General features: G+C 46.7%; 1 protein-coding gene across 2 annotated transcripts in view; it reads left to right on the forward strand.

Annotated features, from left to right (window-relative positions):
• The window catches only part of camk2a (calcium/calmodulin-dependent protein kinase II alpha), a 39087-nt gene extending 17410 nt beyond the window's left edge, over positions 1–21677 (forward strand). Inside the window, exons 5-18 of one of the 2 annotated variants that reach the window (XM_085290051.1) lie at positions 400–465; positions 549–621; positions 1889–1991; positions 3005–3088; positions 3396–3490; positions 3639–3761; positions 3849–3932; positions 4163–4205; positions 6118–6158; positions 11228–11276; positions 11479–11554; positions 12655–12749; positions 12843–13071; positions 14704–21677. In XM_085290051.1, the coding sequence (XP_085146177.1) occupies positions 400–465; positions 549–621; positions 1889–1991; positions 3005–3088; positions 3396–3490; positions 3639–3761; positions 3849–3932; positions 4163–4205; positions 6118–6158; positions 11228–11276; positions 11479–11554; positions 12655–12749; positions 12843–13071; positions 14704–14707 (1165 nt within the window). In that variant the 3' untranslated portion in view covers positions 14708–21677. Of the gene's footprint in view, positions 1–399; positions 466–548; positions 622–1888; positions 1992–3004; positions 3089–3395; positions 3491–3638; positions 3762–3848; positions 3933–4162; positions 4206–6117; positions 6159–11227; positions 11277–11478; positions 11555–12654; positions 12750–12842; positions 13076–14703 lie in introns of those variants that run through there. The other variant, XM_085290052.1, reaches the window with a different exon arrangement.

Genomic DNA, 21677 nt, shown 5'->3' on the forward strand with positions numbered 1-21677 from the left:
TGAGCTCCTCACATCCACACTGAAAACACCACGAAGGCTCCGTGACGCCAGCAGTGGGTGGTGTCACTGTGGCTACAACTGTCCTTTATACCAGTAAACCAGTGATTTTGACCCCACCCACACCACTTTCTTACACCACCACCAATGAAAACCACAGAAATCAGTGAGACAAGCAAACAGAATCCAAATATTCAAACAGAGGTGAAGCACATCTGTCCACAGGTAAGCAGCTTATCCACCCAGTGTCCTCCACCTACAGCCGCTACATTCAGAGCCCCTCCACCCAGTGTCCCCACATCCAGAGGTCAAAACTGTGCAGTTTCCTGACTTTGTGTGTTTGTGTGTCTCATGGTTTGTTCAATTTCCTGACGTTTTGTGTTGTGTGTCTGTGTGTGTCAGTGTGACAGGTGGAGAGCTGTTTGAAGACATCGTAGCGAGAGAATACTACAGTGAAGCTGATGCCAGGTAAGAGATGCACTCTTCAGACTTCTTCTGCTTCTGTGCTGAATCTGATGCCGACCTCTGACCTCTGACCTCTTTCTGAACAGTCACTGTATCCAGCAGATTTTGGAGGCGGTGCTACATTGTCATCAGATGGGCGTGGTCCACAGAGACCTAAAGGTACCCGACATGTCAGGTGACATAATCTCTGACAGCTCCACATGTCCTGAACAGCAGTTCTGTGCAGCGATATGATTGGCCGCTGGGGCCAGTGGGGGAGGGACATCTTTACTGCCACAGTACTGTCTGGGATCCTATTGGCTCTCTGACTGGCTGAGAGACTGGCTGGTTATGAGCAGGTTCTGTTAATAACCTGCTCATAACCAGCAGCAGGAAAATCGATTATTTGAACGAGGTCTGGCTTGTTAAGCCTGAATTATAGCACGTGTGATGATTTAACAGCCGCCCACACAAACACAGTGTTTTCATGACAAACAACACACCAGCGTTACACACAACAGTAATCAGCTGCTCATCAAAACATGAACAGCTGATTACAGCAGACGGGTGAATTGAGCCCAGAGCTGCTGGTCTCTGATGAAAGACGGGAAGAAACCAATGAAACCAAGACTCTTTGTCAATTCTCAAGTACGCGAGTCCGTGCTCGTGTACTCGACGAGCACGGACTCGCGATTTGCACAATTGGAACACCAGCGTACTTGATGATGTCACAGGTCCAGAGTTTTTACTGCCGTCGACTCTTAATTTAACTGATATTAATATGTTATGAAGCTTTAATCTTTAGTCTCAGCCAAACCGATTTACTCAGGAACAAATAAAACACTGAAATAAACCAAACATTATCATTTCGAAGTGATTTAAGTGACTTATATATCATGTTTAACCTCAGTAGCGAAAGACCGTGGGGGGTGGGGGTTCAAAAGGATGTGCCAGGAGTCCGCTGTTGTCGCCGGCTCTAGTGATCCTCGACCTCGCTGTGTGCTATGGAGCTGGCGGGTGACGGACGTCTCCGAAAACGTCGGAGCACGTTTGGAGATATGCGATATGTTGATAAACCGAGCAGATATTTGAAGCTTACACAGCTACATTCTCACTTGAAAATAACTTAAACGTTTATTTTGTGACCCAGAAATATTTAAACGTTTTCAGCCCCGCTCGTCCACCATTGCCGCGATTGGGTTTTGTACCAAGTCTACACAAGTCACCACTGATGCATGCTCAATAAAACGGGCGGACGGGAACACATCCGGGATTTTTTGGCGTTCTTGGCCTGATGCGTACTTGAATTGGAACAGTACTATACGCACAAGTACGCATATTGAGACAGGCTCCAAGTCCTCTAAGAGTCCTGTTAGCATCCTTAGCACCTTTCATGCAAACCAGTGCGGTTAGAGTTAGCGTGTTAGCATGTCTGTTGTGTCTGCAGCCTGAGAACCTCCTCCTGGCCTCCAAGTCCAAAGGAGCGGCGGTGAAACTCGCCGACTTTGGCCTCGCCATCGAGGTGGAAGGAGACCAGCAGGCATGGTTCGGTAAGAGCACCAAGTGATGGTGATGATGATGATGGTGATGATTGTGTAGATAATGGTGATGGTGATGAAGATGATGATGATAGTGATGGTGACGATGATGATAGTGACTGTGGTGATGATGATGGTGACTGTGGTGATGGTGGTGATGATGATGATGGTGATGGTGACGATGATGATGGTGACTGTGGTGATGGTGACGATGATGATGGTGACTGTGGTGATGATGATTATGGTGATGATGATGATAGTGATGGTGACGATGATGATGGTGACTGTGGTGATGATGATTATGGTGATGACGATAATGATGGTGACTGTGGTGATGATGATTATGGTGATGATGATGATAGTGATGGTGACGATGATGATGGTGACTGTGGTGATGGTGACGATGATGATGGTGACTGTGGTGATGATGATTATGGTGATGATGATGATAGTGATGGTGACGATGATGATGGTGACTGTGGTGATGATGATTATGGTGATGACGATAATGATGGTGACTGTGGTGATGATGATTATGGTGATGATGATGATAGTGATGGTGACGATGATGATGGTGACTGTGGTGATGGTGACGATGATGATGGTGACTGTGGTGATGATGATTATGGTGATGATGATGATGGTGATGGTGACGATAATGATGGTGACTGTGGTGATGATGATTATGGTGATGATGATGATAGTGATGGTGACGATGATGATGGTGACTGTGGTGATGGTGACGATGATGATGGTGACTGTGGTGATGGTGGTGATGATGATGATGGTGATGGTGACGATGATGATGGTGACTGTGGTGATGGTGACGATAATGATGGTGACTGTGGTGATGATGATTATGGTGATGATGATGATAGTGATGGTGACGATGATGATGGTGACTGTGGTGATGGTGGTGATGATGATGGTCTTCATTAATCTAAATTTTTTATTTGTGCCGCTTTGTCACATAAACAAGGGTCTTCCAAAACAGCAACTGTGTGTAAACCTGTGTTTGTTTTCAGGCTTTGCGGGGACTCCAGGTTATCTGTCTCCAGAGGTCCTCAGGAAGGACCCATACGGGAAAGCAGTCGACCTCTGGGCCTGTGGTGAGTCTCTACTTCCTGTTTCTACCGTTTCTTCTTTCTTTATGTTTCCTCCACTCATGTGCAGTTTGTTTATTTTTTACTCAGGGTTCATGTCCAGGGTGTTGTTTTCACGTTTAGTGTTTTACTTTCTTTATTTTCAGTCTCTGAGGACATTTTTGTCTCTTTTATCTTTCACATTCATTCCTTCTTCCAGTTTTTTTTTAGCTTTTATGGTTTTTCTGTCTGTCAGTGGATTTTTTTTTATATTTTATTGCATTTTATTTTTGTCAGGTGTATTTATTAAATTTTTTATGGTCTTCTGTCTCAGGTGTGATTCTCTACATCCTATTGGTCGGTTATCCTCCATTCTGGGATGAAGACCAGCATCGTCTGTACCAGCAGATCAAAGCTGGCGCCTATGATGTAGGTCACATGACATCACGACTGTTCACCTGTACTTTATTGACAGTTTAACCATTGTGGGCGGGGCTTTAACACCTTTGTTATTACAGTTGTTCTAATTTAAACTGGTCCTCTCCTTGCCTCCTCTCCCTGTGTCCTTGCTTCCTAGTTTCCTTCCCCGGAGTGGGACACGGTGACTCCTGAAGCCAAAGATCTCATCAATAAGATGCTGACCATCAACCCGGCCAAACGCATCACAGCTGCCGAGGCGCTCAAACACCCCTGGATCTCTGTGAGACCCTCTCACCTTTGACCTTTGACCTTGTTCTCTGTCCTGCTCTGCTCCTCACGATGATGATGATGTTCTTCTTCCTCCCAGCACCGATCCACAGTGGCATCCTGCATGCACAGACAGGAAACGGTTGAGTGTCTGAAAAAGTTCAACGCCAGGAGGAAACTGAAGGTGGACTTTCAAAATAAAACCATGAAGTTTTAGTGTTTTTAGTGACCACGGAGGAAAAAAGTTTCCAACGCTCAGATTTGTGGTCACGGCTGCTTTTGACTCTTTGTTGTTTTAAAGGAAATGTTGAAGTTAATCTGTTTTAAATTCACATAATAATCATTTTTAGAAAATCAGAAATAAATTCTGTCATAATTTTCTGTGCTTTTATTTTTATCCCTTCTTTCCTTCAGGGAGCCATTCTCACCACCATGTTGGCCACCAGGAATTTCTCTGGTAAGACCCCCCCCCCCCCAAACCCACCCAGTGTGGTCAAAGGTCATGTACAATTTGAGGCTGTCCCCTCAGTAAGTCACACAGCTTGTGGCAGCAGCAAGTTTGACCTTTGACCTGCAGGTTTGTGTTCCAGTAGCAGGAGAGAAATCCACCAGTCAGCTGCCAGCTTACACACAATAAACACGTTATCACTGTGTGTGTGTGTGTGTGTGTGTGTGTGTGTGTGTGTGTGTGTGTGTGTGTGTGTGTGTGCGCAGCAGCTGTCCCAGACATTCACACACACTGAGCTCTAAAGATAGCGGGGAAACCACCGGCACAGCCGCAGCAAAGCAACACACGCCAGGCTACAAAAAGACGAGACGTGCACAACCGGCTGAAACACCACAAAGACGGTGTCACATGACACGTAGTGTGATGTCATAATGGGTGTGCGACACAGGCGGCTCGGCGAGCATGATGGCCCTGTCAGTGTGTCTGTGTCCACAGTTTTCCCAGGCTATGTTTGCCCCGCCCACTTGTTCCTGTTTCACAAGCGAGGACTCAGAAACAGTTTTAGGTCGACTGTTGAGACGACGGCGCTGCATGAAGAGTCCACAGATATTAAACACAAACGCTGGAATAATTCTACTCGTCTTCATCTGCACAGCATCAGATGAGCTCGATGCAGTTTTACTGTCACATAAACAGAGGAAACAGTCAGACAACACTCTGAGAGGCAGCTCTCAGGGACAGGGGAAGGAAAAACTCTTAACAGGAAGAAACCTCCAGCAGAACCAGGCTCAGGGAGGGGCGGGGCCATTCTACTTTTAAATACTCTAGGAACAACAAGTAGGCCTGCAGAGCGAGAGCGAAGTGCTCTAATAGGGTGATATGGTACTACAAGGTCATTAAGATAAGATGGGGCCTGATTATTTAAGACCTTGTATGTGAGGAGCAGGATTTTGAATTCTGGATTTAACAGGAAGCCAAAACAGGAGAAATCTGCTCTCTCTTTCTAGTCCCTGTCAGGACTCTTGCTGCAGCATTTTGGATCAGCTGAAGGCTTTTCAGGGAGTTTTTAGGACTTCCTGATAATAATGAATTACAGTCGTCCAGCCTGGAAGTAATAAATGCATGAACTAGTTTTTCAGCAGGATATTTCTGAGCTTTAGAAAAGTGCTGAGCAACATGCAGACTGATGTTAAATTAGCAGATATTTGAATGGAGTTTGGTCGTTGGTGTAAAGCAGGGGTGCCCAATCCCGGTCCTCGAGAGCTACCGTCCTGCAGCTTTTAGATGAATCCTTGTTCCCACACACCCGAATCAAATGAATGGCTTGTTATCAGGCCTTTGCCAAACATGATGGCATGCTGAAGAGGTAATCAAACCATTTGATTCAGCTGTGTTGGAGTAGGGATGCATCTAAAAGCTGCAGGATAGTAGCTCTCGAGGACTGGGATTGGGCAGCCCTGGTGTAAAGTAAACAGTATATTTGATGTTCTTGTCATGTGAGCAGAACAAACACATGTTGTGATACTGAGCTGGTTGTTCTGAGCTCTCTGATTGGCTGTTTGCTGCTGGACCTGAGCAGAGGACGTGTTTCCAGATGCACGTGTTCAGCGTGGACGCTCAGGAATGCGTGCACACTTTCTGCTCTCCAACTATCTCAAGTTGGTCCTAAATTTGGCCTCGCCGCTCACTGAGCGACCCACATGTCACGCCGGGAACTCCCTGAATCTGCAGCAGGAAGTCTGAGTATTTTTACTCCGACATGTGACCCACTGTCTTCAGTCTGTGCTGCGATCAGACCGCCGGCTGAAGGGCACGTGGGCAGAGGTCCTGGGTACGATGCCGTCTCTCCTGTTTGCTGCTTTTGTTCCTTTCTTCCTGACTCTGCTGCTTCTCTCTCTCTTTGTTCTCATCCCTCGCTCAGGAGGAAAGAGCGGGAGCAACAAGAAGGCCGACGGAGTGAAGGTAACCTCATCATCATCATTATTTTTCAGTGTTATGATGTCTGACATAAGGTGAGTGTCACAGAGCTGAACTCCCACCTGCATGGATCCGTGTCGTGTTCACTCAGTAATAAGATGATAAATGTGTTGTTTCCTCTGTACAAACACATCAGAGGTTGGAGCTGCGATGCATCACCTCACAGCTGTTCTGGTGAAAAGCCAGAAAATGCTGAAAAAATCAACATTTAAGTCATAAAATTAAAAAAGAATTACAAATCTGAAAAACTGGATGAATGAAATTAATGCAACAAGAAACATTAAAAATTAAAATAACATAAAACTGAAACAAAGTGTCAGTAAAGGCGTGGATGTAGGACTGACTGTATGCAGATGACACAGTTATACACAGAAATAAGATCATATATTAGCAACTGTAGACCAGCTGCAAGATTTTAAAATAAATGAATCCACATGTTGACCTGTGTGCTGGTCATTCTTCCTGCAAACAAAGGTCAGCTGGTGTAATCAGGTACAATAAGAACATACACAGTGACATCGTGTCTCTGTGGTTAAAATTATGTTTTTATATTTACGTATAAAAAGACAGTTTAATTTGTAGAGCTCCGTCAGTCATCACGACGCCTGCAATGATGTTTGCTGTGTGCACACTCAGCGTTACACTCCAGGCTCAAACACACCTGCTAATAACACACGTAAAGACCATCCATCCGTCCATTCATCCGTCCATCATCATCATCATCAACTTTATTTATAAAGCACTTTAAAAACAACCACAGCTGACACAAAGTGCTGTACATTGGAACTGTAAAATAAAATTACATGAAATATAAATAAAAACCAAAGAGTGAAATCGTTAATTAAATAACTACTTCAATTAAAAGAGAAACTAAGTCTCACTGAGGTTAAAAGCCAAGGAATAAAAGTGGGTTTTAAGACGTGGTTTAAAAGTAGACAGTGACGGGGCCTCTCTAACATGCATGGGCAAATTATTCCATAATTTAGGAGCCACAATAGAGAAAGCCCCGCCCCCTCTGAGCTTCCTCCTGGATCTCGGTACCTCCAGGAGCAGCTGGTCAGCTGACCTGAGAGACCGACAGGGTCTGTGGGGATGAAGAAGCTCAGAGAGGTAAGGCGGGGCAAGACTGTGAAGGCATTTAAAAACAAACATAAGAATTTTAAAATGAACTCTAAAAGACACAGGCAGCCAGTGCAGAGAGGCCAGCACGGGGCTTATATGCTCTCTTTTTCGAGTTCCTGTTAGGAGTCGTGCAGCCGCATTTTGAACCAGCTGCAGACGTGAGAGCAACGACTGACTGACCCCCACATAAAGTGAGTTACAGTCCAGGCGGGAAGAAATAAAAGCATGGATCACTGTTTCAAGGTGCTGCCTCGAAAGAAAAGATTTCACTCGTGCCAGTCACCTTAAATGATAAAAACTGGACTTCACCACTGAGCAAGACAAGAACAACATGGTTACCAGAATCACATGCCAGAAGGATGTCATTAAAAACCCTTAGTAATGCAGATTCTGTGCTGTGAAGGGTTTTAAAACCTGACTGAAAAACCTCAAAGATTCCATTTTCATCTAGAAAATCTTTCAGTTGACTAAAAACAATTTTCTCTAAAACCTTGGAGAGTAAAGGCAGCTTGGAAATAGGCCTATAGTTCGCTAAAACTGTGTGATCAAGGCCAGGTTTCTTAAGCAGTGGCTGTACTACTGCATGTTTGAAATTTGCAGGAACCATACCAGAAGGCAGACTGCTGTTAATAATGTCAAGGACATACTGTTGTATACTAGGAAAAATTTCTTTAAAGAATTGTGGAGGGACAGGATCCCGTGGGGAACCTGTGGGCTTAATATGGCGAACCACATCCTCTAAAGAGGAGAGCGTCACAAGCTCAAACTGAGTGAAAACAGCAGCGCAAGGGACAGAGACAGAGGGGTCAGAGTCAGGAGCTGTGATAAGAGCCCTGATGGTGACAACCTTTTCAATAAAAAAGTTCAGAAAATCATTGCAAATCTCAGGAGAAACTTCCAAACAGACATTCAAAGGAGTATTAAGAACAGTGTCAATGGTCCTAAATAACACACGTGGGTTATGACAGTTGGAAGAAATAATATTTGCAAAATATTCCCTTTTTGCCTCTTTAACAGTGTTCTGGTAGCGATGCCAGCAGTCTTTGAGAATTTGAAATGATACATGCAGTTTATCCTTTTTCCGCTTCTGTTCTGCTCGACGACATTCCCTCTTAACAGCACGACTGCTCTCATTAAACCAAGGCTCAGGTTTAGCCTTAAGCTGCCTGGTTTTTAAAGGAGCCACAGAGTCCATGATTTTTTGACAGCAAGAATAAAACCAGGAATTTAGCTCTTCTGTATCAGAGGAGACAAAGTCAGAAGGCCCGCCGAGCTGATTAAAAGCAGCAGAAAACTGTGCAGCAGTGGCGGGGTTAATAACCCGACAGCACCGAGTAGCAGCGCCAGATCTAACTGCGGTATATGTCAAACCAACGTTGAATAACACAGGCATATGATCTGAGAGTGCACAGTCACAAATCTCCAAGTCAGTGACAGGCAGACCATATGACAGAACAAGGTCCAGTGTGTGTCCGTGCTCATGTGTAGGGCCACGTACGGACTGTACCAGGCTAAAAGAGTCAATAAGGCTTAAAAAGTCCTTTACCAGTGGCTTATCAGGACAGCATACATGTATATTAAAATCTCCAACAATAAGAACACTATCATAGTTGGGCATAATCCCAGCTAAAAAATCAGAAAAGTAGTTTATGAAGTTCTTATTGTATTTCGGGGGGCGATAGATGACAGCGCAGAAAACCGGGTTTGTACGACTCACCTCGAAGGAGGTGTGTTCGAAGCTGGAGAACGAAGGCTGTAGAAAACACTGCTTACATTTAAAATCCTTTTTGTAAACAGTCACTGTGCCTCCACCTCTGCCTGACGTCCGTGGCGAGTTAAAATAGCAACAATCCACAGATAGAACACTGGACTCACCAACACTCAGCCACGTCTCAGTCACACACAGAAAATCCAGATCACGGGAACTGAAGAAGTCCCGAAGAATAAAAGTTTTGTTTAAAGGTGATCTGGCGTTCACCAGGCCAATCCTAGCGGGAGCTGGAGTTGGCGCTCGGGGTTCAGGAGGTCCAGAAACCCGCCGCAGCGATCTCAGATTCCGATAATGTTGACAGCGGAGGTTTAGCCTGGGAGGGCATGGGCAGCGAGGCCGAGGAGCATCATCATCAAAGCCGACCACAGGCACCAAACAGGCATCAACAGGGTCCAGAAAACGCCGAGACGCAAACAACCTTGGCAAGAATCCATGCACTGGTCGGAAAACAGCAGAATAATTCTTTAGGTAAACCTTTAGCTTCACCAGGCGACCGCTTCGTTTACCCCGGCGACGATGACGCTTTCGCCGGGAAGGTAGCGTGGGAACCCGGTACAGGTAACCCGGGGTTTCCGATGCAAATGGGGGCAGGGGTTGCTGCCCACCAGCTCCAAAGGACACAATATTTTGGACCACAGGTTTGAGGTCCAATAGTGTCTGGCGATCATACCTCAGCAGAGACTTTGTTTCATGGATGACACAAATTAGAAATAACATAAACAGGAACAAACATGACAGTGACAGACGAGCAGCCACACACACCGGCGCCATCTTGACCAAACCGAATCCATCCATCTGTCCGTCCATCCATTTATCCATCCGTCCATCCATTTATCCATCCATCCATCTGTCCGTCCATTCATCCGTCCGTCCATCCATCCATCCATCCTTTCATCCATCTGTCCGTCCATTCATCCGTCCGTCCATCCATCCATCCATCCTTTCATCCATCTGTCCGTCCATTCATCCGTCCGTCCATCCATCCATCCATCCTTTCATCCGTCCGTCTGTCCATTCATCCATCCGTCCATCCATTTATCTATCCATCCGTCTGTCCGTCCATTCATCCGTCCATCCATCCATTCATCCGTCCGTCCATCCATCCATCCATCCTTTCATCCGTCCGTCTGTCCATTCATCCATCCGTCCATCCATTTATCCATCCATCCATCTGTCCGTCCATTCATCCGTCCATCCATCCATCCATCCATCCATCCGTCCGTCTGTCCATTCATCCATCCGTCCATCCATTTATCCATCCATCCATCTGTCCGTCCATTCATCCGTCCGTCCATCCATCCATCCATCCTTTCATCCGTCCGTCTGTCCATTCATCCATCCGTCCATCCATTTATCCATCCATCCGTCTGTCCGTCCATTCATCCGTCTGTCCGTCCATTCATCCGTCCGTCCATCCATCCATCCATTCATCCGTCCGTCCGTCCATCTATTCATCTGTCCATCCATTCATCCATCCGTCTGTCCGTCCATTCATCCGTCCATCCATTCGTCCGTCCGTCCGTCCATCCATCCATTCATCCATCCATTCATCCGTCCATCCATTCATCCATCTGTCCGTCCATCCATTCATCCGTCCGTCCATCCATTCAGCCTTCCATCCGTCCGTCCATTCATCCATTCATCCATCCGTCCATTCATCTGTCCGTCCGTCCATCCATCCATCCATTCGTCCGTCCGTCCATCCGTCCATCCATTCATCCATCCATCTGTCCGTCCGTCCATCCATTCATCCATCTGTCCATCCATTCATCCATCCGTCCATTCATCTGTCCGTCCATCCATCCATCCATTCATCCGTCCATCCATTCATCCATCCGTCCATTCATCTGTCCGTCCGTCCATCCATTCATCCGTCCGTCGCCAGTCTGTTGCAGGGCTCACACACAGAGACAGACAACCATTCGCACTTACATTCACACCTATAATTTAGAGTAATCAATTAACCCATCCACACAAACGAGAGGAGCAAAAACTGTAAAGCTCGCTGAAGAATAAGAAAATAAGAGTCTCAGTTTAAACGTCCCTGTAAACGGTAATCACTCTTCAAACACACTGGAAACAGACGGAAACAGCAAAGTGGAAACTATGGTGGGTGTGGTTAGATGGGACTCCGCCCACACTGACTCTTCTTCCTCTGCAGGAATCCTCTGAGAGCACAAACACCACCATCGAGGACGAAGACACCCGAGGTGAGGACGCACAGACACACAGCGAGTGAGCCGAGACGCTGCTGAACCAGCACTAACCTGTGTGTGTGTGTGTGTGTGTGTGCATGTGCGTGCGTGCGTGCGTGTGTGCGTGCGTGTGTGCGTGTGCATGTGTGTGCGTGCGTGCGTGCGTGTGTGTGTGTGCGCGTGTGCATGTGCGTGCGTGTGCATGTGTGTGTTTCAGGGAGGAAACAGGACATCATTAAAGTCACTGAGCAGCTCATCGAGGCCATCAGCAACGGAGACTTTGAGAGCTACACGTATGTAACCAGCACTGAGCACGCTCGGGCAGAAGGAATGTTTGTTTGTTTGTTTTTGAATAAAACCATCAAAGCGTTGAGAAATCCCTGACACGAGTGAGCCTCACAGAGGGCGGAGTCACCCTTTAACGTACCTTTGGGCAGGTGAATCAGTGCTTCTGATGGAAACATCTGGAACATCTCCTGACGCTGCCCTCGCTCCTCTCTGAAGCTGGTGCCAGCAGAAATAAATCAGTGATTGAAACTAGCCAATCAGACGTCCTGATCAGTGGCCAGTCTTTAAACGCTGAGAGCGAATCAGCATCCTTTAACCCAACAATACAAACGAATCGTCTTCTGACCCACGCTCAGCTTTTCCCCAAATGTTACAAACACTTCAGTCACGCTCGCTCTCCTGCTCACAGAGCGCTTTGGTGACGTCGGCGTCGCTGTAAACATCACATCGATGTATTTAACTGTGGCTCGGCCTGAATCTCCAAACTGGCCCAAACGATCCGCCTGGCCGTGATGTTGAAGGCGCCCCGTTTAATGAACTGATACTTCCTGTTTTCTAATTTCAGACATCTTTGATGATTGGCTCGCCAATAAAATCTGTTTTTCTGTGTGTTGATTGAACCGTTAAAGTTTTATAATCGCAACAACAGTCGCCTCAAGGTGCTTTATATTGTAAGGTAGACCCTACAGCAATACATACAGAGAAAAACCCAACAATCATATGAGCAAGCACTTTAGCGACAGTGGGACGGAAAAACTCCCATCCTAAGAAAACAAAAGAAATCAAAGCAGGAAACACATTTATGCTAATATGTGTAACAAAGTGTCCTGCAGGTGTTTCAAAGTGACAGATATTTCATCTATGAGTGATCAATAAAGAATAAAAGCTATAAAACAATGAAAGTTTGGGCTGCTGATCCGGGCTTGAAGGTTCACAGAGACGGGGGTCAGAGCTCCGACAGGATCGTGTTGTGCGTGTTGTGCGTGTGCGTGTTGTGCGTGTGCGTGTTGTGCGTGTGCGTGTTGTGCGTGTGGATGGTTTTTTTCACTTGCTCCCTGTTAAACGTGTCTCTGACTCGTCTCAGTAAACGATTTTCTCCCTGCAGTAAAATGTGCGACCCGGCTGTGACGGCGTTCGAGCCCGAGGCGTTGGGGAATCTGGTCGAAGGCCTGGACTTCCACCGCTTTTACTTTGAAAACTGTGAGCTGAAGCAGACTTCCTGTTACACCTTGCTTTGTAAAAAAACTCTCAGAGGTCACCTGACCATGTTCACCTGTCCGTCTGTGTCTGCAGTGTGGTCCAAGAACAGCAAACCGGTGCACACCACCATCCTGAACCCTCACATCCACCTGGTGGGCGACGAGGCCGCCTGCATCGCATACGTCAGGGTGACGCAGTACATCGACTCCAACGGGACGCCTCGCACCGCCCAATCGGAGGAGACCAGGGTGTGGCACCGCCGCGACGGGAAGTGGCAGATCGTGCACTTCCACCGCTCAGGCTCCCCCTCCACGCTGAGCAAGTAAGAGCAGGTCAAAGGGCAGCGGGGCGTTTGGGGCAGCTGGGAAAAACCAGCATGATAACGAGCTGCACGGAGAAAACGTGTGAAGAGAGGCAGGATCGGTGAATCTGATCCTCAGCAGACATCAGTGAAGTCATGCACGTGTATATTCCTCAGCACTTTGTCAACACCAGTTTTCTCCATGCTTAGTATATTTGCTCTTTTTACCAACGACACATTCACTGCAGGTGGTTGGTGCTGAATCATCCCTCATATGAAACGCTGTGAAGCTGTTTCTGCATCACGCCTTCGCTCTGCTTCATGTCGATGATAAATGAATCTGGGTGGAGGTGGAGCTGCTTATTTTAGCCCCACTCGTGTTTGCAGACTGAATCTGAGCCAGACTGTCGTTCCTGAGAGACAAAACCCAGGAACCAACGAACCTGCCGCTGTTACTGATGCATCAGACCTCAGCAGCAGTGCCCTCGTACAGACTGTCCACTCGAGTGGAAAAAGTGCAGTCGAGGGTTCACACCAGGTGCTGATCCACAGTCGGTGTGCTGAGGACAGGAGGACCGCACAGAGGCTCAGCAGGTCTGCTGTGAACAGCAAAATGACCCCAAACCACGACAAGCATCCACCACACACTGCTCAGGAAAACTGAAAGGGACACTTTTAAATCAGAGCAGCCAGTCGGTTAAACCTCTGATTAGTTCAGTAGTAGAGAGACTGTTAATCAGTTTCAGCTGCTCTGACGTTCATGAAATCAACTAGCACAGGCAGTCCAACTCCTCCAGCAAATCAATACGTGCCAGTGTCAGAAGGTTTGTGTGTCTCCCAGCACAGTCTGCAGAGCATGGAGGAGACTCCGGCCATAGGAGGCCATCATCAGGGCCGGTATCAGAACCGAACGAGGATGACCTCCAGCAGGCCGCTGGTATGACAAGTTTAGCTGCATGCCCCTGGTACACTTGACATCCTGGTCAGTGGCCTCACCCACTAGTTCGGCCGGGCGCACACAGTCGCCCTCCACCACCTACGATGTACCCTGACCTCCAGCTGGCCGCTGGTGTGAACATCTCTGACCAAACAACCAGACTTCATGAGGATGGCCTGAAGGCCCGACATCCTCTATAGGCCCTGTGCTCACTGCCTGGGAGGCGGAGCCATAGAACAGCAGACTTGGCAGGTCCACCCTGAGCACATGTGACTGACGTGAAAGGGTCTGGAGAAGCTGTGAAGATGCTGCCTGTAGAGCGTGACCGGGCTGGCGGGGGGTCAGTGATGGTCTGAGATCCATCATCTGATCAGGAGCCTGAAGGCGTCAGTAACATGAACGAGAGGCTGCATCATCGCTCACTGTGATTTTCAGGGTGTTTGACACGTCCAGGTGTTTCTTGACGTGTTTTTACTGATTTACTCAGCTGATTACATCTGCTGCTGTCTTCAGATCAGCAGATTCGACTGTAACTACAGCGTTACCTTTCAGGGTGGGGGGCTGGTCCGAGTGTGTCTTTGTGTGTCTTTGCTGCTGTGACGTGATGCAGGTAAAATGCGTGTCGTGGACTCGTCACTGTTCAGCAGGTTGAATCGTCTGTGTTGTCAGACATTGTTGATTCAGTCGCTCACAAACACGTTTGGTTTCGTCTCCAGCTAACTTCCAGAGTGAGTGGATCTTTGATGGGGCCACCGTCGCCGTGACAGCAGTTTGATTGACAGCAGGCCGGGCCTCTGACACCAACCATTCAGGATTTTGTTTGAGGAGTTTGGAGAGGAGACGACGGGGCCAGAAAGCTTCACTCCAACAAGTGAACTGCATTACCAACCAACCAATCAGCTTCCTCTTCTCAGCTTGTTTGGACTTTGCTTCCGCCACGCCCCCTTGTGATCAGCCAATCAGATTGTAATAATGTTTGGAAACCTTGTATCTCCAGTTTGTTCGAGTTCAGGAGGTTCAAACCTTCAGATGTTTAACAGGACCAACACCTGCACACCACAGCTCCCCCTGTGGACAGAACATGTCACTACTGTGTGTTAGCTTCACCCAGCATGTGGTTAGCCTAGTTTAGCACAAACACTGGAAGCAGGGGGAAACTGTTAGCATGGCTCCACCCAAACAGCCCAGTGTTGCCTCCATCTACATGACGTGTTGTAGCTGATCGAGTGTAGACGTAGAAAAAGTTTCCAGCTTTCATTTTTGCTCCTTGTTACGTTTCTCACGGATCTACTGACCCGTTGGCTGCACAGACTTAGCTTTTATAGTGTTCGCGTTCACGCGTTGGTTACCTTTAGATGTTAAACAGGAAGTACGAGCCTCGCCTTTAGACGTGTGGGAGATACAAGCTTTCCTGAAACTACAGATATTTACATAAAGGAACAAAAACATATATTATATAGATGTAATGTGATATAATACTATGATCAAGAGCTGCTTTGGTCGCTACAGATTATTTAGATAAATGAACTCGTGACTGAGACTCGAGCTGAGCCACACTGACAACAGCAAACAGACCAATTATATAATATAAACCTGGAAAATCAGGATTATCTGATTACAGTAAAAAATATATTAATAAAAACACTTTTTTCTTCCCGTACATCAGAAATAAAACTCTTCTTCATAGTTATTAATTTTAAAAAGCATCTCATTCCCCCTTTTTTGTTTTATGTTTTTACAACTTTAAGCCTTTGTTTACCGTATTTGCCTCGTATGCTTCCAGAGTTTATACATATATACTAATGGCACAGCTCTTAAACTAGCATGTTAGAAACATGGTGAAGCCCAGTTATTCAGCTAAACCCTCGGGTGACCCAGAGCTCACACATGGATCGTTTTAAACTGGTTAGCGGCTAAAGCAGCTCGTGGCCTTCACGATGACGTTGTCTAATGGAGAAACTTTATTTAAACTGTGCGCGCTGCACAGGAACACTCATCTGCTTCCATCGGGCTTGGAGAGCTCTAGAAGCTTCCACCACCCTCTGACCTGTGATCTTCCATGAACAGCCACACCTCTGCTCAGATCAGCCCCACCCCTCCCCCACAGCCACCGCCACCACATATCCTAATGAGGAAGGCCTTAACGAGGCGTGTATCTACCTGCCTGCTCTCCGCTCAGAGCATCATTAGCAGCACAAACTTTGCTGTTCACACTGAGTTTACAAGATTCAGATTTAGGAGCTGCCCCTTACCTGTGAGGGAACAAGGAAGTAGGGAAGGAAGAAAGGAGTCAAGGGACTAAAACAAAAACAAAAGAAACCAAGAAAGGAATAAGGAACACACACACACACACAAGCCTGTCCAGCTATCTTAGTGAGGACCTTCATTGACATCAGAATCAGAATACTTTGTTGATCCCTGGGGGAAATTATTTTTTTGTTACAGTGCTCCATTATAAACCATGGTTTCCCTAGCCCCTGACCCTAACCATTAAAAATGCCTAACCCTAAACTTAACCATAACCTAATTGTAACCCTGACACTAAAACCACATTTTGAGCCTCAGAAAGGCTTCAAACTTGTGAGGACTGTGAGTGTGTGAGTGTGTGTGAGTGTGTCCTCACAAGTGACCGTTGGTTCTCACAAGTATAGCAGAATGCAGATTTCGGTCCTCACAAAGATAGCTAGACAGGAACAGACACACACACACACACACACACACAGACACACAGTCATACACAGACACACACAGATACACACAGATACACACACACACACACACACACACACACAGACACACACACACACACAGACACACACAGATACACACACAGATACACACACAGACACACAGTCTCACACAGATACACAGTCAAACACACACACACAGACACACACACACACACACAGATACACACACACACACACAGTCTCACACAGATACACAGTCAAACACACACACACAGTCTCTCACACACACACAGTCTCTCACACACACACACAGATACACACACAGACACACAGTCACACACAGATACACAGACACACACACACAGATACACACACACACACACAGATACACACACAGACACACAGTCTCACACAGATACACAGTCAAACACACACACACAGTCTCTCACACACACACAGTCTCACACACACACACAGTCTCACACACACACAGTCTCACACAGATACACAGTCAAACACACACACACAGTCTCTCACACACACACAGTCTCTCACACACACACACAGATACACACACAGACACACAGTCACACACAGATACACAGACACACACACACAGATACACACACACACACACAGATACACACACAGACACACAGTCTCACACAGATACACAGTCAAACACACACACACAGTCTCTCACACACACACAGTCTCACACACACACACAGTCACACACACACACAGTCTCACACACACACACAGTCTCACACAAACACACAGTCTCACACACACACACAGTCTCACACACACACACAGTCTCTCACACACACACAGTCTCACACACACACACAGTCTCACACACACACACAGTCTCACACAAACACACAGTCTCACACACACACACAGTCTCACACACACACACAGTCTCTCACACACACACAGTCTCACACACACACACAGTCTCACACACACACCCCTACACACGCACGAACAAACTCCTCTTTGATGTTTTTTACACATTCTAAACCTCCTCGATGCTCAGACAGCCAATCAGAATCATCATCAGTCTCCAGTGTTTACAGGAAAGTACGGAGTCCCAGAAGTGACAAACATCACTGCCCATCATAGTGACACAAATATAGTGAGTTGTTACAGTCACACTCGGGACTGTAACAACAGTTACTGAGCTATAGATTTCAGACGCTTAACAGCAGAAACATCCCAATGCAGTTACTGGCTGGGCTGGGAGTATTTTAAGCAATAATAAATGTACATAAACACAAACATGCAGACGTTTGATTTGATTCAGTTAACGAACACGACGCCGATCTATGGAACTTGTAGTGACTGTACATCAGCACTGATGTGTTGCTTCAGCCAATCACAAACCAGTACAACAGAGAAAAAGTGACTCAGACTGATGGTGAAACATCCATATATACTGCCTATAGAGTACTGCAGTACTTTAATACTAGATGAGTAAACATAAACCATTGTGAGGGTTGGATGTGAACGTGAGCTGCCGTTTCACATGGTGCTTTTTGACTCTTCTGGGCCTCCGTACTGCAGGAACTCAGACTGCCCCCTGTTGGTCTGTTGGTGGCGTGGTCGCGGTGTGAAACCTCATATCTCCGTGTGGTTCTTTTCTTCCTGTCGTTGGTTTTTAGAAGCCTTAATTATGGACTAACTTAATAACTTAAACTTTACCTGCATCTTGGATCGTGGCTTTAGTTATCGACCTGCCGGCTCAGAGTCTCTGAGTCGGCGCCATTTTTGGTGGATTTTCTTTGCGGTGGTGTAAAACGGTTGGATGTTTGGCTGGAGTTCTGCAGGGAGGGCTTGTGTTTCTTCCTCTTCAGTGTTTCTGTACAGATTTGTGATTTTCTGCATGCTGGAACTGACTTTGTGTTTTGTGTTTCGGCTTCAGCCTCCGTGGCGTTTTGACGTTCGCTGCTGTCGGCCCGCGGTCCTGCCCTCCGGTGACTTGACTCGGACTCGTTAGCTTTGTTAGCATTCCTGACCCGGAGCAATGGTGTCTGCTAGCCGCGAGCTAACAAAATGCCGGCGGTGCCACCTTTGATATTCTGCGATTTTTGAGCCGTTGTGTTTGTCTCAGAGGCTTTAAGCAGCTTTTTACCGTCGGGAGAATGTAGAACTTTGTACAATCAGATTCTTATTATGACGATGACATGATTATGATTATTATTCTCGATATACTGCATTTGTATATTTACAAGCTTTTTAATGTTCGGATCAGACTTCCAGTGCTAGCGTTGTGCGAGTCCGCCTGTAGAGAACACATTGTGCACTATTAGCTTTATTATTTTGTTGAGTGTTGAGTTCCTCAGCTGCTGCTGAATGTGTTTGCCACAGCACTGCTGCCCTTTAATTTATTGACATCTCTGTGCCATTCGGCATCCCGTCTCAGAAACGCTCGGAGCTGAGGAGGCTGAATACTGAGTCAAAGGTCGGGGTGTCGGGGGATGGGCGGGGCCACGCTGAGGCGGAGCATTACACCTCTTGTCATACTGTGTCCCATTCGCTGCTAGAAACAGCTGGGGAAATGACCGGGCCGTCAACGTGTTCAAAAATCTGAGATCATATTTGTAAAGAGGCGGAGCTAGAACTGCACAGGTGTGCTGTGATCCCGGCTAGCAGTGTGCACATGTATCCGCAGGTCAAAGGTGGCCTTTAACTCCAACCAGCTGAATGAAAACACACAAAGAGCAGAAAGCGTTGTGAAACGTATTTAAGCTGCTCTGACCTTTGATTTTATTCAGATTTCAGTTTTGGAGACAAAAACCTTTCCCTGTCCTTCAGCCTCCTCAGACTGAGCGTGACCACCGTGGGGACTCTGAATGGCACCTCCAGCGTGAATGGCTGTTTTCTACAATAGTCTGTGTTTTCTAAAAGCAGCACCTCCACTTTGACCTTTGACGACACTTGAAAGTATTTATTAGTGGTGAAAATACTGGTGGACGCACAAACGTCCCCACAAATATCTGAGATGTCATTTTTTAGAACTCTTTTGGTGTTTATGCTTGAAACTGAAAAATTCATCTTAGAGTAGATTTCACGTGTTATTATAGGAACACTGCTATGATGTTTCTCCTGTGTTTCTACTGGATGCTCAGTGGGCGTGGCCTCTCCATGTTTATCTGAACGATCCAATCCAAAGCAGGGACTTCCTGCTTCTTCAGCTGAACGTCTTCAGGCTAAAGATGCTCACAGGTCAGAGGTTCCTGTTTTGAAGCCTCACCTGAGACAACAGGAAGGAGGAGGTCGCTTCAGACACCTGGGAGACTGTTAGCCACGCTTAGCTCTTCTAGCCACAAGCTAAAGGGGTTTTAATCAGCTAACATGTTAGCTTGTGGCTTACAGGTAATGGTGACAGTAAAGCTAATGATGCTAACAGACCGCATTTCCCATGAAACATCGGAATAATCAGTCTAACAACTCAGACAAGGACAGGTTTGAGCCGGGGCAGTTTTATAGACTAATGATGAAGCTTGATGGCAGCCCGCCCACAACGCGCGCTGAGGCACCCCAAAACAAAACCAACCACGAGCGCTAACAGCCCTCTCTGCTGCTGAAGGCTGATTTAAGTTTATAAAGGTCTTTTTTTTTACATATTGTTTCCAGTAAACGTCAAAGAGCGCATTAAATATCTCACTGAGCTTTCTGTCTTCATGCTGGTCTAACTCTGGTCCAGGGAAATAAACCATCACACAGGAACTGAAGCAGCACATCACAGTTTATTATCATTTAAAGCAGAGGTCTCCAACCTTTTTTGCACCACAGACCAGTTTATGCCCGACAATATTTTCACAGACTGGCCTTTAAGGTGGCACGGATAAACACAACAAAATAAAACTAGTACCGGTACCGAAAAAAGATTTATTCATAACAAACGTGAAAGGTGTACCCTGCCTCTCGCCCTATGACAGCTGGGGTAGGCTCCAGCGCCCCCCGCGACCCTTAAAAGGATAAGCGGAAGTGAATGGATGAATGGATGGACACGTGAAAGGACCCAGGAAAACCGAGTAAACGATAAAAAAGATAACAAAATAACGCTGAAAACCGATAAAAACCCTGAAAACCAAACATTTCACACCTGAGCCTCAACTCTGGCGGCCCGGCACCAAACGACTCACGGACCGGTACCGGTCCGAGGCCCGTGGGTTGGGGACTGTTGATTTAAAGAAGTGATGGTGCAGCCACAGAAGAGTGAAAAGCCTGGTGAGTTTCAGGCCTCAGTCCCACAGTCAGAGACCACCTGGGAAAATGAGCATCCCTGATTGGCCGGCAGGTCACCAAACAGCAGTGAAACCTGAAAAAGCGCGACAGGCCTGAGAAACTAAGGCTGTTCTAAGGCTCCTGCAGCTTACAGGAGCTCCACGGCATCATATTTAACTGGGAACTCCCGCCAACCTGCAGCCAACCCTCGGCAACCGGCGGACAATACTTATTGTTCCTGTGGTTGCCGGGGTTACAGACTGCTCTTTGAATCCAGAGAGGAACCAATCAGCTGACTCCTCTTCGTTGTCTTAAAACACTTCTTGAAGTCTGACTGAGGACGAGGCGTGCCAGCCGCGCTCTCTGGTCCTTCTTTGACGTTTGATTAGCTTCGGTTTGATTTTATGGATCAAAAACATTTTAGTTGAACTTCAGTTTCAAACCAAACTGCAGATGTTTTGCATAATTAAATCAATTATAAATGAAAATGATAAACGAGTCTCTGTATCTGAGTGTTCTCGGCCCGTCACTGTGTGCTGGTGAAGGTTCAGTCTGAAGCTCCTCCTCCTCCATCGCCCACCATGTTGGCGCTCCGTCACATCCTGTCAGCTCGCTCTATGATGGATATTGTTCTGTACTGTAGTAACTGGACTATGCTGCATGCTCGTGTGTAACTGTGTGAGGGCGAGAGTGTGTTTGGACTTTTCTTCTGCATCGTGTTCAAAGTGTTTCTGTAAATAAACTGAGGTGGTCAAACGCTG

Source organism: Mchenga conophoros, linkage group LG10 (genome assembly GCF_057382185.1).
Source record: "Mchenga conophoros isolate Kocher_MC1m ecotype Shallow Benthic linkage group LG10, M_conophoros_male_GT1.1, whole genome shotgun sequence".
In the NCBI taxonomy this organism is placed as follows: Eukaryota; Metazoa; Chordata; class Actinopteri; order Cichliformes; family Cichlidae; genus Mchenga; species Mchenga conophoros.